The sequence below is a fragment of the Rhincodon typus genome, unplaced genomic scaffold (genome assembly GCF_021869965.1).
Source record: "Rhincodon typus isolate 14 unplaced genomic scaffold, sRhiTyp1.1 hic_rhity00000889, whole genome shotgun sequence".
In the NCBI taxonomy this organism is placed as follows: Eukaryota; Metazoa; Chordata; class Chondrichthyes; order Orectolobiformes; family Rhincodontidae; genus Rhincodon; species Rhincodon typus.
The window spans coordinates 441-22,645 of NW_025966527.1; the positions used below are offsets into that span (position 1 = coordinate 441).

Here is a 22,205-nt window from a genome sequence, read left to right on the forward strand (position 1 = left end):
CAGCACAGTGGTTCGTTCAGTCGTCATACTCGGGCGAATGGCTGTGTGGAGTTTACCCATTCTCCCGTGTCTGCATGGGTTTCCTCCCACAGTCCAAAGATGTGCAGTTTAGGTGGATTGGCGATGTTAAATTGCCCATAGTGTGCCGGATTGTTCAGACTAGGTGAATTGACCGTGGGCAATATACAGGGTTACAAAAGAATATGGTAGGAGGTGGGTTTGGGTGGGATGCTCTTCGGAGAGTCGGCGTGGAGTCGATAGGTCAAATGGTCTGCTTGCACACTGGAGGGATTCTGTGATCAGTGTTAATGAGCAGGAGCGTGGCAGCATTTTGACAGGTGCTTATTTTTCGGCGGCGGGGGGGGGGCGGATATAGTTCACAACCCAAACAGTCCACTTCACCTGTCCCCTCAACACGGTTCACTTGGAGGTCTAGTCTCAGTAACCTCATACGATGAAGTTTCACTTACCTAATGGAACCGGCAAAGATGAACTTCAAACAAGCTCTAATACGCTCCGCCCGCCTCAGCATTCCACCTCCCCTCCACCGTCGCCACCGGAACACGTCAACCGTCAACGCGCTGGCGTCAGGCGCTATTGAATGTGGGCATTGCGCATGCCTGTGGGGGCCATCTTCACCGGCTTTTTTTCCCCCTTTTGACTCCTGAGGAACACGTTTGCAGTGAGAAGATAAAACTTGGGGGGGGGCTTTCACATCAAACAGACAAGAGATAATACTTACGAGGCGTTGGCTTAGGCAGCGGCTGCTACTTGCACTGTCACAGCGTCCGCTCAGGTAAAGGAGAGATCAGTGTATTCGGTGCTGGGAAGATTTCCATGTGACTCAGGGCAGGGGTGGGGTAAGAGTTTGTGAGAGGGAGGCAGCGAGCAAGAACGTGGACATCATGGAAGCCTCGGGCCCATTGCCTTACATAGGCCGCAGCCGAGTCTACCTGTTAATAATCTTTGGACAATAAGCACAGCATTTGCTGGAGATGGCAGTTCTGTTACAGGCCTTAAATCTTAACGTTCAGGAGAGGAGGGTTGGGCAGTAGATGACGTATTTGTTAAAACAATTGGTTTTTCACGCTAATCAAATTCTGAAGAAGTGTAGCCTTTTGAATTACATTACTCCATCATGCAGTGATACAATTGAACGCTGTAGGTGTTCAAGTTTGAAACGTATATATCACGTGGAAGTTTGAGAGGAGTTGCGGCTTTTTCACTCAGTCTTTCACTTGTCAAAAATTTAACTAAGTAGCGTTCTGGTAAAAATCTTTCAAGTTGCGAACTTTTTGCCGTACTAAATGCACTACTCTGAAATACACTGTGACGAATGTGTAGATATTCAAAACCTAGAATTGTTATTATCTTAATTGAGTTGTGCCTACCTTGTTGAAATTGGTTAAAATTAGTTGTGTTTGTAGAAAATAAGGCTGATTGAAAACCCATCACGTTTATTGAGAGGCAGAGGGTTGAAGCATTACAGGAAACAGTTTTTTTAATATCGCAATTTGTAGGTTTGTCTGCTTTTGAGTCTAATATTGATCTTGTCGCATTAATTTGCAAAATGATTTAGTTATGCAATACTTGTTAAATATTCTTCAGTTTAATGGGGATGTGTTTTGGGTTTTTTTCCTATACGTTTAAGAGGTGTCACTGACAAGGCCAGGTTTTATTACTCATTACTAACTTCTCTCGAGATAGTCGGAACTGCTGACTTAAATCTCCACAGATTGTGTGGTGTAGGTATGTTCAGTGTTATTAGAAAGGAACCGCTGTCAAGTGAAGTAGTGATAGTTTGAAATCTGATCATGAAAGTAAGAGGACCTCGGTGAAATGGCAATCATAATGTAAATGGTACTAATCAAACTGGAGTTCAATTTATACCTTTCAGACCAATAAAACATTTGGTTAACAAAAGCCCAATATGATAGTGCTGTCACTTTAAGTGGTTATTTTGTCCCTTTTTTTTGGAGAGATTATACAGCAGAGCACCTGGCTACTGGACACCACTTGAGTAAACAGCTTGGGAGGCCTTTGGTGTTTTGTTTTAAAACAGCCTGAATGGTGTGGCCAGCTGTCTGATCCACATTTCTGGGTTTTGATTTTGTCTGTAGTATCAGAAGCTGTTGAGGTGTCAACAGAGTTGGAAGCTTCAGTGATTACCTCGCTGCAACTTTCTGAATTTTCTCTTGATGTTTCTTCCTCCTGGATTGGAGAACTGCATGTGAGAATCTGTTTGAATTTTCCTTTTTTTTGCCAAGGGGTGTGTTTGTGGAATGTTACTATATTGGAACAGTTAATTTGTAATAGTTACTATCTATTACTATTAAGTCTTCCAATAGAATTAAATTATTCGAAGTTCTTTAGTTGTATTTTAACGACAGTGTTTAAATTGTTTTGCTTCACATTGAGTAGATTGACCATCACATTTCACCTGGAACAGACACTTAGATTTGCCTTTAAAATTTAAAAGAAAACTTAGGGTCTAGACTACCTTAAAATAATTTGAGGGTGTTTGGTCTGATCCATAACAGCAAATGGCAATTTCCCATCAAGACACCTGTCGGCCATCATTGTGCGGAGAGTAGTTGCAACAGTGATTTTTAAAAAAACAGGAAGTATTTAATTCAATGTTTACTAATTAAGAAGCAAACCAGATATAGGATTTCCCATGATTCTCGAAGTTTACATCTTGAAGGGAGGAATTCTTTCTCTGACCCCTCACTCAGTTTCATTCTTCTTTCCCTGTTCTGTTTTGGCTGTGCCTGGGGTCCAATCTACTTGATCATTTCTCTGAAAGAGTGTTGAGAGTTCTAAGTTACTCATACACAGGTACATGAGCATCTACAGCAGATCATGGATGTAAAAGATTCTCTACTATTTTTATTTTCACCAGTTCTTGCTGAATATTATTTTTCCCAAGGCCATAACTATCCTAATCCAAATCCAAATCCAAATTATTACCGCTTAACCTCACTTTTGACCATTTCTAATCTGGGCCAAGATGAACTTTGTCCTTGGGCCTTAAAAGAGGTGGCTAATTGGCTGGTTATGTCCGTTTGTTAATTTTCCAGAATTCTCAGGTTTCAGGAAGGGTTCCAACGGACTAGAAAGTTACAAATATAACCTCCCTTCAAAAAAGGGGAGCAGAAAAAGGGTATCTTTTATAGTCAGCTTGATAGCTTGCATGTGGAAGTTAATTGTTAGAGATTGTAGCTATGCACTTCCAAAAAAAACCTGAGGTAATCGGGAAGATTTATCATGGTTTCATCAAAAGAGAATCCTGTTTAGCCAATTTATTGGAATTATTTGTAGGAATAGCATACATTGTGGATGAGGGGGAGCTTATTGGTGTAACGGATGTGGGTTTCCAAGGGTTACTGCACAAAATAAAAGCTAATGATGTAGCTGGTAACATATTAGCAGAGAGAAAAGATTGGCTGGCAGAAGATCATATAGAGGGTCTTTGGTAGGATGTGATGAGTGGGCGGGTTCTGCGAGAGTCTCTGCTAAGGCTGCAGCTTTTCGCAACTTAGATCAATAAATTAGATGAAAGGAGTGAAAGGTATGGTAACTAAAGTCACACAACACCAATTGATAGGAAAGAATATTGTGAAGAAAGCTTAGAGTTTGCAGACAGATAATTTGAGAGTGGCAAAAATCTAGTAGATAGAAGGTAATGTGATTAAAATGTGAAGTTGTCAGCTAGTCGATCTAGATGTTTTGGTGCATAAGTCACAATGAAAAATATATAGGTACAGCACAATATTTGAGATATTGTTACACGTACCTAAGTACAGTGAGAAGTTTTGCTTTGTGTGCAGTAGAGAGGCAGCTCATAACACAGTGACATACAGATGATCAGATGTTTAGACAGAACGAAGCATACAAGGTTACAGCTGCACAGGAAGTGTACAAAAGCAAGATCAACATTAGATTTGAAGTTAGAGGGGTCCATTCAGCAGTCGAGTAATAGCACGAAAGAACCTTATTGGTATGTGTGTTTAAGCTTCTGTATCTTCCTGGTGCAAGAGGTTGGAAGAGAGAATTACTGGTGTGGGAGGGGGTCTTTAATAATGTTGGCTGCTTTTCCTCTCATTAGGATAGCATCTCATTAACATTTTAGATTGAGAGGAATTGAACATAAAAGCAAGGATGTTATGCTTAAGTTATAGTGGATATTGATGAGACCATCTTGAGTATCATCCTGCATACTTTTCTTTGGTCCTCTTATTTAAGGAAGGATTTAAATGGTGGAGTTGGTTCAGAGGAAGTTTACTAGATTAATGTCTGGAATGAGTGCGGATTCTGAGGATAGTTTAGATTGTCTAGTTTGTTTCTGCAGGAGTTTAGCATGATGAGTGACTTGATGGAAAATGTCAGATTCTGAATTGTCCTAAAGGAGGTGGATGTGAAAATATGTTTGCTCTTGTAGGTGAGCCCATCATAGGGAACAATCCTTTAAAATTAAGGAGTGCCTTTTTACAATAGATAAGGGGGGCTTTTTTTTTTCCAGGATTGCGTGAAATTGGAACACTGCTTCTGATGGCAGGGGAAATGGGGCTATCATTGAATATTTTTCAGGCAGAATTGGATAAATTCTTGTTAGACAATGGAATCAAACGTTAGCAGGGTAGAATTTGAAACACTAACAGAGCAACATGATCTTATGGAATAGCAGATCAGATCTGAGGGGCTGGATGATCTACTTCTGCTTCTGTTTCTTATGTTTGTAAGTTGTGGTGTGTAGCTTCTGGAGGAACTTGCAGTTGGTCCTTCCAACATATTTGCTTTTATTCTTCTTGGTGACAGAAGTCACAGGTTTGGAAAATACCATTGAAAGAAGCTTGTTGAATTGCTGCATTGCATATTGTATAGTATTACTGTCACTGTACACTGTTAGGTGGGCTGCCGATTGAGTGGTCTGTATTATCTGAAATGATTTTGAGCTTTGAGTGTTGTTGAAGCTGCACTCATTCTAGGGAAATGAAGATTATTGTGGTTATTCTCCTTGCACAGACCACAGGACAACTCGTATGCAGGTTAACTTCATGTTTATGCAAACAATCTCTACCCACCTCTCTGCCCAATATCTGTCCAGTCTGATGATTCTCTGATTATGTACAGAAAGTTATTGACCTTTAAGCCCTCATGGTCGCACATAGACATTATTTAAATTTAATCATTGGACATTAAACAGAACTCTTCTGTTCTATGTTCTTCTCTTATCCAGTGTACAGGAATATGCACATATACTCTCCAGTTTGCTCTCGATGTTGATACAGGTATTGGGGTGTACAATATTCCCCTCTAGTAATTTCTGCTGCTGTGTGTCCATAGGGTGTTTCAAGGTTCTTGCCTGCAAAAACGTGCATTACGGTACTAGCTTGTCTTACTCCTGTTGGTATCCCTTCTTTATCAAACTTTATTGAATTTCTTCTACATTTTACCGCTGTCTTTGACCTAGCCCAATAGAATGTAGAACAATACAACACTGGAGCAGGCCCTTAAGCCCATCAGCTGTGTGCCTACACGGTGCCATTCTAAACTAATCCCTTCTGCTTGCATGTGGTCCATATCCCCTCTTTCCCTAACTGTTCATGTCTGTCTAAATGCCTCTTAAATATTGCTATAACATTTGCTTCTGCCACCTCTCTTGGCAGCGCAATCCAAGCATCTACCACCCTTTTTAAAAAAAAAACACTTGTTCTCTCACTTCTTCTCCTTTAAACTCTCCTTTTCCCCCAAGTATTTGACATTCTCATCCTGGGGGAAAGACTGAGTATCCACCCGATTCACGTCCCTCATAATTTTACATACTTGTTTCAGGGTGACCCTCAGCCTCTGATGCTTTAGCAAAAAACGATCCAAGTTTGTCCAAATTATCCTTGTAGCTCTCCAATGCAGTCGAAATCCTGGGTAAACCTCTTTTGCACCCTCTCCTAGGTAAACCTATTTTCTCACCCTCTCGCCCTGGAATTGTTTCGCTGTTCCCAAACTTCCCACTGAAACTTGGCCAGGCTCATTCCACAGTACTATGTCTAGTATGGCCCCTTTCCTAGTTGGACGTTTTGTTTCAGGGAGCCCTGCTGAATGCTTCTAACAATTTCTGACCCAACTAAGCCCCGACACTTGGAATCCCAGACAACATTGGGGAATTTAAAATCACCTACTAAAAACAACCCCGTTGATTTAAATCTTACCGTGATCTGTCTACATATGTCACTCTCCCAAGTGGCACTAGCAAACTTTCCTGCAAAGATTTTGGTTTCTCTCCAGTTTAGGTGAAAGCCATCCGTCATGTCCAGGTCCCTTTCAGCCTGCAAGAAACCCCAATGATCCAGTTATCTGAAGCCCACCCTCCTACGCCAGTTCTTCAGCCATACATTCAACTATATTATCTTGCTACTTCTGGCCTCATTACCCTGTGGCACAGGGAATAATCCTGAGATTACAACCCTGGAGGTCCTGCTTTTCAACTTGCTACCTGACTCTCCAAATTTTCTTTTGCAGGATTGCATCTCTTTTCTGCCTTTGTCATTACTACCAATGTGGACAACAACCTCTGGCTGCTCACCCTCCCCTTTCAGAATGTCCTGCGACATCCTTGACCCTGGTAACACAGCATTCTGGAGTCTCACTTGAGACCACACGGATGCCTGTCTAAAACAACTGACTATAGGGTCCCTCTATTACTACTGCTCACTTGCACTTTGGCCCTCCCTGCTGTACAACAGAGCCAATTCGTGGTGCTACTGATTTGGCTGCTGCTGTTGCTTTCCCCACAAGAGCCCGCCACCCTCACTAAATATATCATCCATAATGTCCTCTGCATCCATAGATGCTCCACAGTGAGTCAGTCTGTTTCTCCCAACTGTTTCTTGTAGTCAGTCAGAAGCTGCAGCTGAATGCACGTCCAGCGTACGTGGTCACCGTACGTAGATACTGGAAGTGTTCATGATTTTCCCCAAAATATGTAGCAATTTTCAGTGGTAGTGTAATTTCTTTTTACACTCCTCCACCTGTTGACACTAGCCAGGAATCTATCAGCTTGAAGTTGTAAAGTTACTAAGTCAGACAGACTATCTCAACTAGTGGGTCTTCAGTTTAGGCTGTTGGTCTGTTACCATACAAGTTTGGTTACTTAATTTCTTGGTTATGTATCAAAGTTACATAAAGCTACCAGAACTGTCAATATCAAGTCTTGAACAGCTACTAAACATACTAAACTAAGTATAAACCCAATGTTCTCAACCAATGGGTCAGACCAAAATTAAATATTAGGTCATACCAGGCATGTTGTCCTACCTTTTCAATTTCTTTTGTTTGGCTGGACCATTTTTAAACAGTTGATTTTCTGAGGTAATGGTCCTATCTAGAATTGATCTGCGGTTTAGAGACAGAGGGGATTGTGTGGCCGATTAGAGAGAGAGCGAGAGACACACAGAAAGTAGCAAGTGCCTTACTCAAAATGGTGACATGCTGTATGGAACTTCCAGTCACAGTTGTTAGTGTGTTGGAAGTGGAAAGTAAGCTTGCAAATGAGTAAATATCTATGGACAATAGGGACAAGTAGTGTTCCACATTAGTTTGAGCTGAGTGAGGACTGTGTGTGATAATTGGCAGGATTTCATTGCCCATGGTTGACGGGATGTCATGAGACTTCGAGTCCAGAGTCAATGTTGAGCACTACCAGGATCACCCCTTCCCAAATACACGCAACTGTACCCCCACTTCTGGTTGATCCATCTTGCTGATGAGAGAGGGCATACGTAGAGGTGGTGATTGAGGAATCTGGAACATTGGAAGTAAGGTATGATTCTGTTTTAGCCTGTGACATGTGTCTCAATTTTGACATTGGTGCTGTATCTCGGTGACTTTGAACGATTGACTGGGCAGGATGTGTATTTGTCAGTTCAATACCAAGATCAATTCTTGTAGACTACTCAGTTGTATTGTTCAACGTTTTGTCAGCAACTTGATGTGCCTGAACACCGTACTAGGCTATTTCAAACGGTAGTAATAGTCAGCGCAGAGTGTATTTCCCATCATAAATAAACTAGGCAAGGTAGGGATGACAGCTTTCCTCCTTCAAAGAGCATTAGTGAATTTGGTTTTCATAAAGTTGGTAGTTTCACAACTGTGGTAGCTGATACTAACTTTTATTTTAGATTTATTGAATTTTAAATCATCTAGATCACCAGTTGCTTCTAAATTGTCTTTTTACATTTTCAATGTTATTGTTTCTGAAATTTTTGTAATGTATTTGTTTATATAAATGATTTGGATGTGCATATAGGAGGTATGGTTAGTAAGTATGCAGATGACAGCAAACTACATGGTGTAGTGGACAATAAAGAAGATTCTGTGTACAATGGGACCTTGATCAGATGGGCCAATGGGCTGAGAAGTGGCACATGGACTTTAGTTTAAATATGAGGTGTTGCATTTTGTAAGGTAAACCAGGGCAGGATTTGTACAGTTAATGGTAGGGCCCTGTGGAGTAGTGCCAAACAAAGAGACCTAGGGGTGCATAGTTACTTGAAAGTGGAGTCACTGGGTAGGCAGGGTGGTGAAGGTGGTGTTTGGCCTGCTTATCGTCATTAGTCACAACATTAAGTATACATGTTGGAATGGCATGTTGTGGCTGTACGGAACATTGGTGAGGCCACTTTTTTAGAATACTGCATACTATTGATTGCCCTTCTATAGGAAGGATGTCATTGAACTTGAGGGTGCAGAAAAGATTTACAAGAATATTGCTGGGGCTGGAGGGTTTGAGCTATAAGGAGAGTCTGAATAGGCTGGGACTTTTCTCCCTGGAGCATCGGAGGCTGAGTGGTGACCTTAGAGGTTTATAAAATCATGAGGGGCATGGATAGGGTGAATAGCCAAGGTCTTTTTCCTGGCATGAGGGAGTCCAAAACTAGAGGGCATAAGTTTATGGTGAGGGGGGAAAAATTTAAAAGGGACCTGAGGGATGTCTCTTTCGTGCAGAAGGTGGTGCCTGCACAGAATGAGCTGCCAGAGGAAGTGATGGAGGTGGGTACAATTACAACATTTTAAAAGTCATCTGGATGTCTGTATAAACTGAGGGATATGGAACTACTTCAAATTGGGACGTCTGGTCAGCATGGATGAGTTGGACCAAAGGGTCTGTTTCTGTGCTGTATGACTCTGACTCTATAATTAACATTACACACTGGTGTACTTTTTTCCTGTAAGTGAGGTGTTTCTGATTAATGGATTTTTTATTTGTTGTCTGTAGACTGAGGTTGCTTTCTGGCATGATACAAAGTTTTTCTTGTCAAGATATAAGCTCACTGAGGCAATATGGCAGATAAGCTAACCAGAATTGCCATAGTCAGCCATGATAAATGCAAGCCCAAGAAATGTCGTCAGGAGTGCAAGAAGAGCTGTCCAGTAGTTCGAATGGGTGAGCAGCTTAATTTTTCTTGTATTGTAGTAGATAGATGAGAAGAAAGATAAATAAATGTATGCAAATCTGTTAGTGGCATATTAACCTTTTGTAATTCTTTATATGATGGAAAAGATCAATTTGTTGTTTACGTTCTATCCCTTTAAAACTTTTTAGTAAGTCTGTAATGTGTTAATAAAAACCTTACATTTTTTAAACAGCTGTTGGTGAGCCCAAAAAGTGCCCTAAATCAGTGGAGTATAAGTAAACTTCTTACTTCCAATAAAAAAGAACTAAGACTTTGATAGCACCTTTCGTGTAATAAAAAGCCAATGTGCTTCATGAGCTTTATAAAACAAAATTGAGTACACTGCCTCGTAAAGTGATATTAAGATAGATGACCGAAAGCTTAGTCAGAAAGATAGGTTTTAAGGTACATCTTAGAGGGGAGGGAGGTAGAGAGGCAGTTAATTAAGAGAATTCTAGAGCTTAGGGCCAGATGGTTGGAATTGTTCCAACTTGGTTTTGTTCAATATCTTGTAATAGCCGCTGTTCTCACTTTTCTGTAATCAACCTCTGCGTTCCTCCAAGGGGGTATCCTTGATCACCTCTCTTCAACAGCATGCTAAACAATTTTTTTTTAAGAAAGCTTGTAATAAAATATTCATTTCTAATGAAAGCACTGATCAGTAACGATGCATGCCCCCCTGCCATAGGGGCGGCACGGTGGCTCAGTGGTTAGCACTGTTGCCTCACAGCACCAGGGACCCAGGTTCAATTCCACCCTCAGGCAGCTGTCTGTGTGGATTTTGCACATTCTCCCCGTGTCTGCGCGGGTTTCCTCCGGGTGCTCCGGTTTCCTCCCACAGTCCAAAGATGTGCAGGTTAGGTGGATTGGCCAGGCTAAATTGCCCGTAGTTTTCAGGGATGTGTAGATTAGGTGGGTTATAGGGGGATGGGTCTGGGTGGGATACGCCAAGGGTCGATGTGGACTTGTTGGGCCAAAGGGCCTGTTACCACACTGGAGGGGTTCTATGATTCTATTCTATGAAAGTTTCGTCTGTAATTTTCTATGCTTTAATTTCTGTTGTCAAAATATGGTCTTAAAGTAGATTCAAAAAATTAAACCACAGCAAATTGATTTATTTATCTCCATTAAATTCATTCAACTATTTTAAAGCATCAATTAAAAATTTTCAATTGTCAGGTGTCTGTATAAAAGACATTATCCTGATTATGCACGGTTAACTGTTATATTCCATGAACTGCTGAAGCATCTTTGGCTGGATTTTGAGGAATGGCAGACGCACTTAGATTATTACTCTGCTCTCTCTTTCGCATTCAAAAAGAGCTTTATATTTTTGCCAGGAGATTTTGATCAGGCCTCCGTCAGAAATGCAAAATGTACTCCAAATCCCACAGGTCCCTCATAGTTCAGGGTAGTCAAACCATATCCCGCTTTCCACAGTAGTTGTTTTATTCTGTGATTTAAATGTCCAACATCCCAGAAGGTTCAATAGATCCTGGAAAATAAGAGGTTCATGTGCCAGGCACATAGCAGAGGAGTGTGAGGTGGTAGCTCTTGGGTCCTAGGGAGAGAGGTTGTGGGTGAGGGAGTCTGCAGTCTATGGGGAATGAATATAGCATGTTGGGTTGAGGGGTCGTTTTGGGAGTCGGGGTGGATGCTGGATCTCAGTGGGATGAGGGGTGTTATCAGATCAGGGTCCAGGAGATGTGTATAGTTGGGGAAATGTATGGTAAATTGAGGGAATCAGTTTAATAGCTACCGAGGATTAGACTGTTTTTAATTGTCTAATCTTTTCCTGAATCGCTATTTACTGCAACAGAAATCTCTCAAATCTCTGATTTCAGTGGACCCTTTGAGAGTTCCAGGCATGGTCAAATTGTCAATCAGAATCTTCAATTTCCTTGACGATACCCACAGAGTCTGTAAAGTCATGGAATCTGCTTGGTCCCAATGTGCAGCTTCCACCCATGCTGCAGAAATAATTATCTGGCCATCAGAAAATTTGGTGCTGTTTAATTTATAAGTTCTTTCCTTCCCATAATGTGAATTTTGAAGCAAATAACCTCAAGAGTCCAGTCCTAAATGATTTTGAAGCTTTTAACAGTTTAATTTTGGTCAATTCAAGGCCATTCAGATTACATCCCAAGAGAGCCATTTTGTTGGAGATGCAGTATAACTGCTGCATTCTACTCTATAATAGAATAGGAGAGCACCATTCAGGTCATTAAGCCTACTGTACAGTTCAAACTGATCATGACTGATTTGTACTTCAACTCCGTTTACTGGACTTAACTCAGTATCCCTAGATATGCTTAAACCAATGAAAAGCTATCGAGCTCAATCTTAATCTTCAGTTGTCAGAACTGAAGCCTTTTAGGGCAGAGCGTTGTGAAAGTGTTTTCTGATTTTCTTAAATGGCCTGGCTCTAATTTTGAAATGTCCCCATGTTCATGATTTCCCCAACATTGGAAATAAATTTTCTTTTTTGCCCTGCTTAAATGACGCCCCTACTTAATTATCTAAAGGGAATAGACGACCAATATATGCAGCCTGCCCTTATTTAATCCTCAGCTTCACTCAGCAGGAACTCATGGCACCCCTTCCAAGATCAGTGCTTTAAAATGTATTTTGTGATGGGATGTGGGGATTGCTGACACAGCGAGTATTTGTTGCCTGTCCCTAATTGCTCTCAATGGCAATATAAGCTAGACCAGGTGAGGTCAGCAAACATCCTTCCCTAAAGGATGTTTGTGAACCAGATTTTTTTTTACAACAAACAACAGTAGTTGTATGGTTTCCATTGGGTGAGCTTTTTAATGTAGATTTTTATTGAATTCAGATTCCACCATCAGCCATAATGGGATTTGAATCAAGTCACCAAGGCATTAACCTGTGGTTCTGGATTGCTAGTTTAGTGACATTGCAGCAAAGCTACTACCTTACACGCTCATGATTTTCTTAAATTACATTTAATTATTTCTTCTATCTATTATATAATTTATAATATAATAAATAAAATTAAATTATAAAACAAGCCAGTTAAATGCAAATTTAGAAAGTTCAAATAAAAATATCTCTTTTGCATTTTTTGTTTGTAGGAAAGCTTTGTATTGAAGTTACTGCTCAAAGTAAGATTGCCTGGATTTCAGAAACTCTCTGTATTGGTTGTGGTATTTGCATTAAGGTAAAATATGTGCTTCCTGGGAAGCTGTTGCGATGCCAGCTAAAATTGAAGTTTTAAATGTTGCTGATTTCTTAAGTACATCACTTTATTGACTGTGTTACTTCTGCAAATAGTTTGCATCATTGGAATCTCATTGTTTTCAAAGTCATGGCATTTTTCAATAAAATTTATTTGTTTTGTTCCGTCTAATCATGTCCAGAACTATTGTATTGGATCTGTTCAGCATTAACTACCTGAAGTGTTGCTAAAGTACTACTTTTATCTTGAGTTGTTACTGGATAAACTAGAAACTATTGCTTATGGGGTGAACATGTTACCTTTTTGTGAGCTAAAAATATAGTCAGTTTTCAAGAAGGCAACAGCACCCCATGTTTGCTTGTGCTGATGTGTCCTGTTTCCTAATCCCTGCTCTTCCCATCTTTTTATTGGCCTTGTTGCAATTGTCCTTTTTCCCTCAGTGGGATAATTTCCTTGTTAAATCAGATTATTTTCTTTATGGCAAAATTGACTAGCTCAGCATAGATTGGAATTGAATCTGTTACTACTTGGTCAGTATAGCTCTGCTGCTTGCTATATTTCTCAACTGAGCATTGGAACAGTTTATTGTAGTTTATACATAGCACTATAAATGATACATTACACGTGTTTGCCATCTGAATACTTAAATGAAATGCATAAATACTCGTGGTTTTTAGTGGGTGATGAATCCTAGAATGGTTACAGTACAGGAAACGCTTTTCAGCCTGTTGTGTGCTGATTCTCTTAAGGAGCAATTCACACAGAGCTACTCCCTTGCTTTGTCCCTGTAGCCCTACGTATTCATTCTCTTATGATAATCCATTTCACTCTTGGAGGCATGCTCATCAAGGCATTCATCACATTCTCGGACAATGCATTCTAGAACCTTACCAGTTCCTGCATGAGTGCTAACCTAAACAACAGTACAGCACTAGATGCATGGCTGCCCAGAAGCAGCAGCATGTTCTCGACAGAGCAAAATGATCCCCATAACCAATCCATCAGAGCAAAGTGCTACAATCTTGCCATATCTAATCATCAGGGGCAGAACACCTAACTGGAGAATAATCCATAAACGTTGCCTCCCCCAAAGATGATAGAGCCCATCAATTCATAATTAAAAGACTGAAGCAATTAGCCATCTTCGGTCGGAAGTGATATGAGTGGATTATCCATCTTTGCCTCCTGCGCACCCAAGCATTGTAGATTTGGTCCAATACCAATTTGATTTAAAAAAACTAAAATCACTGGATACCATAAAGGCTAGCTAAAGTTCAATGTAAAAAGATTTCTCTCATTTATCATAACATTTGCATTTTTATACATGTTTCTTGCAATCCTTTCAGTGATAGCCTTACCATCCCTCCCCCACCTTAAATTCTTAGTCTTCTTTCTGAATGCTCTGATTTCTGGGATCAGATTGTATGTTCCTCACACACAGATTTATACAATTGTAGGGAATGTGGTAAGATTTGCATATAATTTTTCTCAGCAAATATTCAATATATAGTTACAGTAGATTTTTAAAATTTATTTCTCTTTTTTGTACTCCTTTTAGATTGTAGTTGGTTCATTTCTGGAAGTTCTTCCAAAATGTATTTATTCAATTATTTTCCATTTATTATTAATTATGCAAAATCATTTTAATTCTGGTAGTGTTGTCAATAGTCAGTTGCAAATTATGTAATGTTAACATTTTGTTAATTATATTTTTCTTTTTCCTGTTTCAGAAATGTCCTTTTGGGGCTTTGTCAATTGTTAACTTGCCAAGCAATTTAGCTAAAGAGACAACACACAGATACTGTGCAAACTCCTTCAAACTTCACAGGTAATGATGTTGAAAAATTTGAAAGGTTTGAGAATCATAAAGTCATAGTCTACAGCACAGAAAAAGGTACTTGGGCTCATTGAGTCTGTGCCAGTCAGAAGCAAACCACCTAACTATTCTAATTCCAATTTCTAGCATTTGGCCCATAACCTTGCACTCCTTGACATTACAAGTGCACATATGAATACCTTTATGCTTAGATTTTGAGATTATGTAATGAATGTTCATAAGATATATTAGTGCTTCTGTTTAGTTACTATTCCACAAAGAAGACGAATTCACCTTTGAGCTCATTAGTTTTGTCCTTTTTAGAAGTGAAGCTTATTTTTGAAAGATAAGACCATGATGAGGGATATTGTGCCTTGAATGAATTGCTTGATATTTGATATAACACTGGCCCAGGACTAAGCACTAAAATATCTTGTTGAATGTTCAGGGAATAATGCTTCTGTCAACAGAGTTAACAGTAGTTGCTGTTTCTAAAAGCACAGCTTTAGCTTTAGCCGTGCTTTGTGGAGTGCTTCAGCATGTGTTGGGATATCTGATGAAGTTCTGTATCTGTGAGCTAATCATAGAATCTGAGTCATGCTGCACGGAAACAGACCCTTCAGTCCAACTCGTCCATGCTGACCAGGTATCCTAAACTGAACTAGTCATATTTGCCTCCATTTGACCTATGTCCCTCTTAATACCCTTCCTATTCATGTACCTGTTGAAATGTCTTTTAAATGTTGTAATTGTACCTGCCTCCACCCCCTCCAGTGGCAGTTTGATCCATATACACACCATCCTCTGTGTAGAAAACGTTGCCCCTCAGCTTCTTTTTAAATCTTTTCCCTCTCACTTCTATTTTTGGACTCCCCTACCCAAGGGGAAAAAAACTTGGCTGTTCACCTTTATCTATGCTGCTCATGATTTTATAAATCTCCGAGGTCACCCAGCAGCCTTCTACGCTCTTCCTTCCCCATCCCCCCCACCCAAAAAAGAGTCCCAGCCTATCTCTATAACTCAAACCCTCCACTCTCAGTAATGTGCTTTGTAATTCTTTTCAGCACCCTTTCCAGTTTAATAACATCTTTCCTATGGCGGAGTAACCAGAACTATATGCAGTACTCCAAAACTGGCCTCACCATTGTCTTGTACAGCTGCAACGTGACATCCTAACTCTTGTATTCGATGCTCTGACTAATGAAGGCAGATGCTTCCTTCACCACCCTGTCTGCCTTTGCTACTTTCAAGGAACTATGTACATAAACGCCAAGATCTGTCTTTTGACAACAGTCACCAGAGTCCTACCATTAATTGTGCAAGTCCTGCCCTGGTTTGTCTTACCAAAATGCAACATCTTTGCATTTTATCTAAATTAAACTCCGTCTGCCATTCCTTGGCCCATCAGAGGTCACACGACATGAGATTATAGGTTTATTTGAAATCACAAGCTTTGAGCACTGCTGCTTTGTCAGGTGACCTGTTGGACTATAATCTGGTGTCATGTGACCTCAGACTTTGTCTCCTTCAGTCCAACACCACCACTTCCTCATATATTCTCATCCAAATTATTTAATGACAAACAACAGCGGACCCAACACCGATCCTTGCGGCACACCAAGGTCTAAGGCCTCCAGTCTGAGCAACAACCCTCTACCACCACCCTCTGTCTCCTACTGTTAAGCCAATTTTATATCCAGTTGGCTAGCTCTCCCTCGATCCCACGTGATCTAACCAGTCTACCATGCAGAACCTTGTTGAAGGCTTGCTAAAGTCTGTTCAGACAGTATCTTCCACTCTGCTTTCAACTATCTTCTTGGTCATGTCTTCAAAAAATTTAATCAAGTTTGTGAGACACAATTTCCCATGCACAAAGCCATGCTGACTATCCCTAATCACCTCTTGCCTTACCAAATGCATGTAAATCTTGTCCCTCAAAATCCCTTCCAGCAATCTACCCGCCACTGACATCAGGTTCAACACTCCATACTTCCCTGGCTTTTCCTTGCAGTGCTTCCTAAATAAAGGCACAGCATCAGCCATTCTCAGTCTTCTGGCACCTCACCCATTGCTGTTGATATAAATATCTCAGCAAGGGCCCCTGTAATTTCTTCCCTAGCTTCCCACAATGCCCTGGAAGACACTTGATCAGGTCCTGGGGATTTATCTACTCTTCTGCATTTTAAGACTTCCAGCACCACTATTTCTGTAGTATGGACTCTCTTTTTTGAAAACATCACTATTTCTTTCCCCAAGTTCCCTAGCTTTCATGTCTTTTTCCACAGGAAATAGTAATGCAAAATATTCGTTTAGGATCTCACTCTTCTCCTATTGTTCCACATGTAGACAGCCCCATTGATCTCTATGGGGTTATTAGCTATTTTGTAATACTTTATTGTTACATTTGGGTACTGAGTATATTATCTATTACATTTTGTGATCCATTGAACACAAGGCCCCTGGAGAAAAGGGGGACGTTCTTAAATAGCTTCCAGAATTACTCCTTAAAGCTGTCATTGAGCCTAGACAATAGTCTATAATGCTCTAATCTACCTACACCAACATTATCCCATCATGGGACCTTTGGTTTTGATCCTGAGCTCCATACTATGTTTAAATAGGAAGTGACGATTGGATGATCTATCTCAGCCTCCTGAACTCCAAGTATCTCATATGCCAGTTTAAAGCTGGCATCAAAATTTGTAACAAAGCTAATGTAACATGAGCTTTTCCTGTATTCATTTTGTGTCAATGTTTTAGCTGCTCTAGACCACTCTCTTTCCACTTTTTTTTTTTTTTTAAATTCTATTCCTCATTTCCCCTCCAAGACTCCTCTTTTGAATTGCAATGGGCCCCTTTCACGTCTCCAATCTCGGGTCCCCTGAATTCCAATTTCTCAGCAAAACCTTTCAAAGCTCTTTGACTTTCCTGCTGCCTTGACTGAATCTGGATATGACTGCCTTTTTAATTAGGTGACCACTTCCCTCTGCACCTCTCTCAATCCTCTGACAGATTTGATGATGCACTGAGCAGTGCACCTGCTGAAGGCCAATCTTGACGTCCAACTTGCCCCTCTCACTCCTATCTTTACTCCACTGGACACTACACTTGCCATTCCTCAGTGCATCTCCCTGTAGAATGTCTGTTTATCTGGGAGCAAGGGCCTTGTGATCCATGAACCTATTGTAAATTATTACTTCAGTATGATGGCCTTACTGAAAACCTGGTTGAAGGATGAATTCTCCTTACCTAGCTGTATCTTCCATCATTTGACCCGTCAATACTGTAACAGTGACAATGTGGCATTTATCTACAAATCTCACTTTGGCCTGAACACCTCTCCTGCCATTTCCTCCTCCATTCGAACTATTAAACTTGTTTTACTCACTCTCTCTCAAAGTCATTGTTCTAACAAAAAGAAATTTGAGATTTCTTCAATACATGAATAACTTCCATCATACCTCATGGTTATTTAGGTTTTCTACCTTCTTATCCTCCCTAGCTACCCCTCAAAGCACTTTCATCATTAGCCCCTCTACTGTGCCATGTCATGTGATCCTGCTAGGGCCATTGTGTTGATCAAGGTAATTTTTCTTAGTCTTTGTCTGCATCCCATTTCCACTCCCAAACCTTACTCCTTTGATCATCCATCGTCAAACTATCCCCCAGTTCTCTAACAGTTGCTCTTTCAAAATCATACCAGGAAAACCTGTGGTCTTCCATGTATCGTATGGTTTCTACAGCCACTGATTTTTGCTGAAATGCATTCTCATTTCTATCTTTGAGACTTAGGACATTAATAAAATTCATACTTGCTCTTACTCAGGCCTTTTCCCTCACTCTGGCATTTGTCATCTTTCCCTTAACTCCAGACAACTCAAACGTGAAAGAAAAGGAAGTTTATCCATCCTCTACCAGTTTCTTTAGATATCAGTAAAGACTTTCAGCCCAGCTGTAGTGTTGGCAATAATGACCACCACCACCCACCCCCATCCCCGCTCCCGTAAATCATCTTATTTAAATATTCTCCCTCAAATCCTCCACCCTTGCCTCTAACAAGATGTGCAAGGAACTGATTAACATGTTTGTGCCTTCTGTAAATCTGCTGTAATTAACCCCCACCCCTCAAAACAGTTGATCCCTTTGTCCTTTTAAATAAATGCTTCGTTCCCAACCTCACTTTTCTTCACAAAGTCCTCGAAAGTGTTGACCCCTCCCAAATCCATGCTCTCCTTTTCCAGAGTTCTGTTTGAATCTTTCCAGTCAAGTTTCTGCGTTTAGAAGTGTATCACAAATGGCACTTATTGAAATCATAGGACATCTTAAATGTGCCATACTATTCTCCACTTGTCTTACTTGAGTTATTTGTAATCTTTTGACGCAGTTGTCTACATTATTTTCCTTCAGTCTTTCCATTGCTTTTAGCTGAGCCGGTCTGTTTTACCTGACTCTTATCTGTCTAATCACTGCCGAGATATCACTTGCAACGGCTTCTCTTCCCCTCTCATGCTGTTTACTGTAGTGTCCCTGATGGATCTGTTGGTTTCTTTCTCATCTGCATGCTGCCCCATGCCATCACCCAAAAATTTGTTTTGGTAAGTATGCTGACCCTACCTCACTGTTTTCTGTCAACTCCTCCACTGTTGCCAAATGATCAGTTTGCCTATTTAAAAATCCAGTAGCAAATGAGTGGAAATTTCTTCCACTTAAATGTTAGGAAGACTGAAAGCCATTATTTTCACGTTCAGTTCTGTAGCTACCAAATTCATGCCTCTCCCTGGCAACAGTCTGAGACTAGACTAGTCAGTTCACAACTTGATTTAATATTTAATTCAACAAGGAGATTCTAAACACATTTACACGATCACTCACTAAAATTGTCCATTTCATATTTTATAACATTGCCCCTGTCTGGCTCAACAGCTGCTGAAATCAGTTTCCCTTCCTTATTACTACTTGGCTTGATTGATTGAATATGCTTTTGGTCTGTCCCCCAGATTCTATGCATCATTAAATTGAAGGTCATTCAAAATATGCTGCATGTGCCTTTTAATTTACACCTTATCCCTATCACATTTACAACCAATCAAGCAATTCCTTGATTTTAAAAATCTTTTTTTCCTTCCATGGCCTCATCCTCTCTATTTCTGTAGTATCCAGCCTAGCAACCCTTAGAGATATCAGTATTCATCCAATTCTGACCTCTTGAAAATCCCAGTTTTTACTTCTTATCTTGGGGGGCTGCGTCTTCAGTTACCTAGGCCCTGTGTTCTGAAAATCTCTCCTTTCAGTTATTTGTTTCAAGCTTTTGGTCATGTGGCCTAATATCCCAGTATCATACTTTGTTTTATAATACTCCTGTAAAGCACTTTGAATATTTTCTTATGTAACAGGTATTTCATAAATGAGTTGTTGAAGCAAACTAAGGCTTCTGATTGTCTTTCTACTTCTCTGATATTTAGAGCAGCTTTAAGGATGTCAGGCACACTAAGGGGTAAACATGCTGGGCAATAACTTGACTTTTTCTTGGAGAAGCATCAGACCTGGACCCGAAATGATAATTTTGATTTCTCTCCACAGGTGCTGCCAGACCTGAGCTTTTCCAGTAATTCATGTTTTTGTTCCCGTTCAGTGAATGCTTATTTTTCTAGACAAATGTTGCACAAAGTGAAACCCTGTAATATTATACCATTCTGCAAATGATTTATGAAATTCTTATGAATCTTGGCAGAGTATAATTGAATAATTTGAAATTATTATACTTACATCTAGTAAGTTGTAAAATTATTTCTGTGTCATCTTTGAAGCTGAACATGTCAATATGCAAGTATGATATTAATTTTAATGTAAGTTCTCTTTTTTAAAAAAACATCATTCGTCAATAAAGTACACTTTGAGAAGAGAAGTTAGTAATTGATCAGGCTTTCCAGGTTTTTTTTCTTTTTGGCAACATATCTTTAATTATCTGGAATTTAATGAAAGGAGTTTTGAAATCCTCTGCCTCTGACCTGAATGTAGACCACATGCAAACTTCAACTTGCAAGATATTTCATTATGTTTAACTTTGTTTAGGTATGACTTGTGTACAAGTAATGCAAGTTGCAGTATTTTCAAAGCTGAGTACATTTTAATAATTCATTTGAATTTTAGGTTGCCTATTCCTCGACCTGGTGAAGTTTTGGGTTTGGTGGGAACAAATGGGATTGGAAAATCCACAGCTCTGAAGATTCTAGCAGGAAAGCAAAAACCTAACCTGGGAAAATATGATGTAAGTTTTCTCGGAGTGGTTTTGTTCATGGAAATGTGTAGTGAAAAAAATTGCAGATTTAATAATCCGTCAAGTGGTTTTGCCAATATTGCTGCGTGATCTGAGCACTAAATATTTTAACAAATCAATTTGTTGTATTGTCTAAAGCTTAAACTGCTATAAGTGGAAAGTGTATTGTGGTAACTGCAATAGTTTTACTCATTGACCATTAGATTGTAATTTTTTTGATGCACTGCCTATAAATCTGCATAATGGTAGAGTGATGTCTTTAAAGAAACATCCCCCAAATAGTTTTAAATGCCATAGTCCCAGAATTATATTTTTGTTTTCTAGTTGTCATGGATACATTTGAATGAAACGTACTTTGGCATATTCTGTGTTTTCTAAAAATATAGCAAGTTTTAGTATTGGAAACTTGTTTCTTGATTAATGTGCCTGATGTCCTTGATATGATCTCTATAGAGATGAGCAATTTTTTTGTTTTTTTTTTCAGGAAGCCCAAAAGCCAGGTATTACTAAAAGGATGAAGTCTCAATGTTCATTGATTAAAACAGAAAAATTCCACTACGTAAAAACAAATTTAAACTTGAATACCAATTAATTTGATCTAGCTTCAGTAGTCAGTTATATTGTGTAGTCCAAAGTAGCATGAAGACAGCTACTTGTACTCTGTCCTGAACACACATTTCCTTCTGCACCCCTTTGATTTGCACCCTCAACTTGTCAGGTATTCATCATGAATTAGCAAGTTAACAATTCTATCCGAGTGCTATTTCATGGATTTATAGAAGGATTGGGGTTTCTTGGATGTTGTTTACTTCCAGTAAGGCTGTCTGTCCCTTCAGATTTCCTCCAAGTGTCCTACAGTTGTAGGCTCCCAGTTCAACACTAGGCATCGTTAGTGTTCTAAGTGTTACTATCTCTGATCAGAACTTTGCTGGTTCTTTGACTCTTGACTTTTTTTCTCTCCTTTGTGCATCTGTGCCCAATTCTTTTTGGTATCCCAGGTACCCAGCTTGCCATCTCTTGCGCAGCATGGTCACTTGACAAGTTGATGGAAACAAGTTATTTTCTTCCAGAGAAACCTGGTTTTTAAAGGAACCACAGTTCTAACAAAATGTAGCAGTTTTTTGGCAAAAGCCATGAAAAAGTTGCACTCTTTATGAGTAATAAACTAATTGTTCTCATAACAGGACCCTCCTGACTGGCAGGAGATTTTGACTTATTTCAGAGGTTCTGAACTACAGAACTATTTTACAAAGATCCTAGAGGATGATCTCAAGGCTATCATCAAACCCCAGTATGTGGACCAGATCCCAAAGGCCGTAAAGGTAATTTTAAAACCAAGTTGCACATAATTTCAACAAATGTGGCTATACTTACAAATTATACAGTCTGCATTTTAGGAATAATCTTGTGCACTACTGAATGATCCATCTTGTGAGACTTGAATCGGCAGCATTTGTA

General features: G+C 39.8%; 1 protein-coding gene across 1 annotated transcript in view; it reads left to right on the top strand.

Annotated features, from left to right (window-relative positions):
- Window positions 1-588: 588 nt before the first annotated feature.
- The window catches only part of LOC109928701 (ATP-binding cassette, sub-family E (OABP), member 1), a gene marked incomplete at its 3' end in the record, with an annotated part of 38,898 nt that continues 17,281 nt past the window's right edge, over window positions 589-22,205 (top strand). Inside the window, exons 1-8 of the mRNA XM_048592251.1 lie at window positions 589-796; window positions 2,121-2,230; window positions 7,633-7,819; window positions 9,275-9,442; window positions 12,551-12,636; window positions 14,385-14,482; window positions 20,621-20,738; window positions 21,932-22,069. Of these exons, the coding sequence (XP_048448208.1) occupies window positions 9,340-9,442; window positions 12,551-12,636; window positions 14,385-14,482; window positions 20,621-20,738; window positions 21,932-22,069 (543 nt within the window). The remainder of the gene's footprint in view (window positions 797-2,120; window positions 2,231-7,632; window positions 7,820-9,274; window positions 9,443-12,550; window positions 12,637-14,384; window positions 14,483-20,620; window positions 20,739-21,931; window positions 22,070-22,205) is intronic.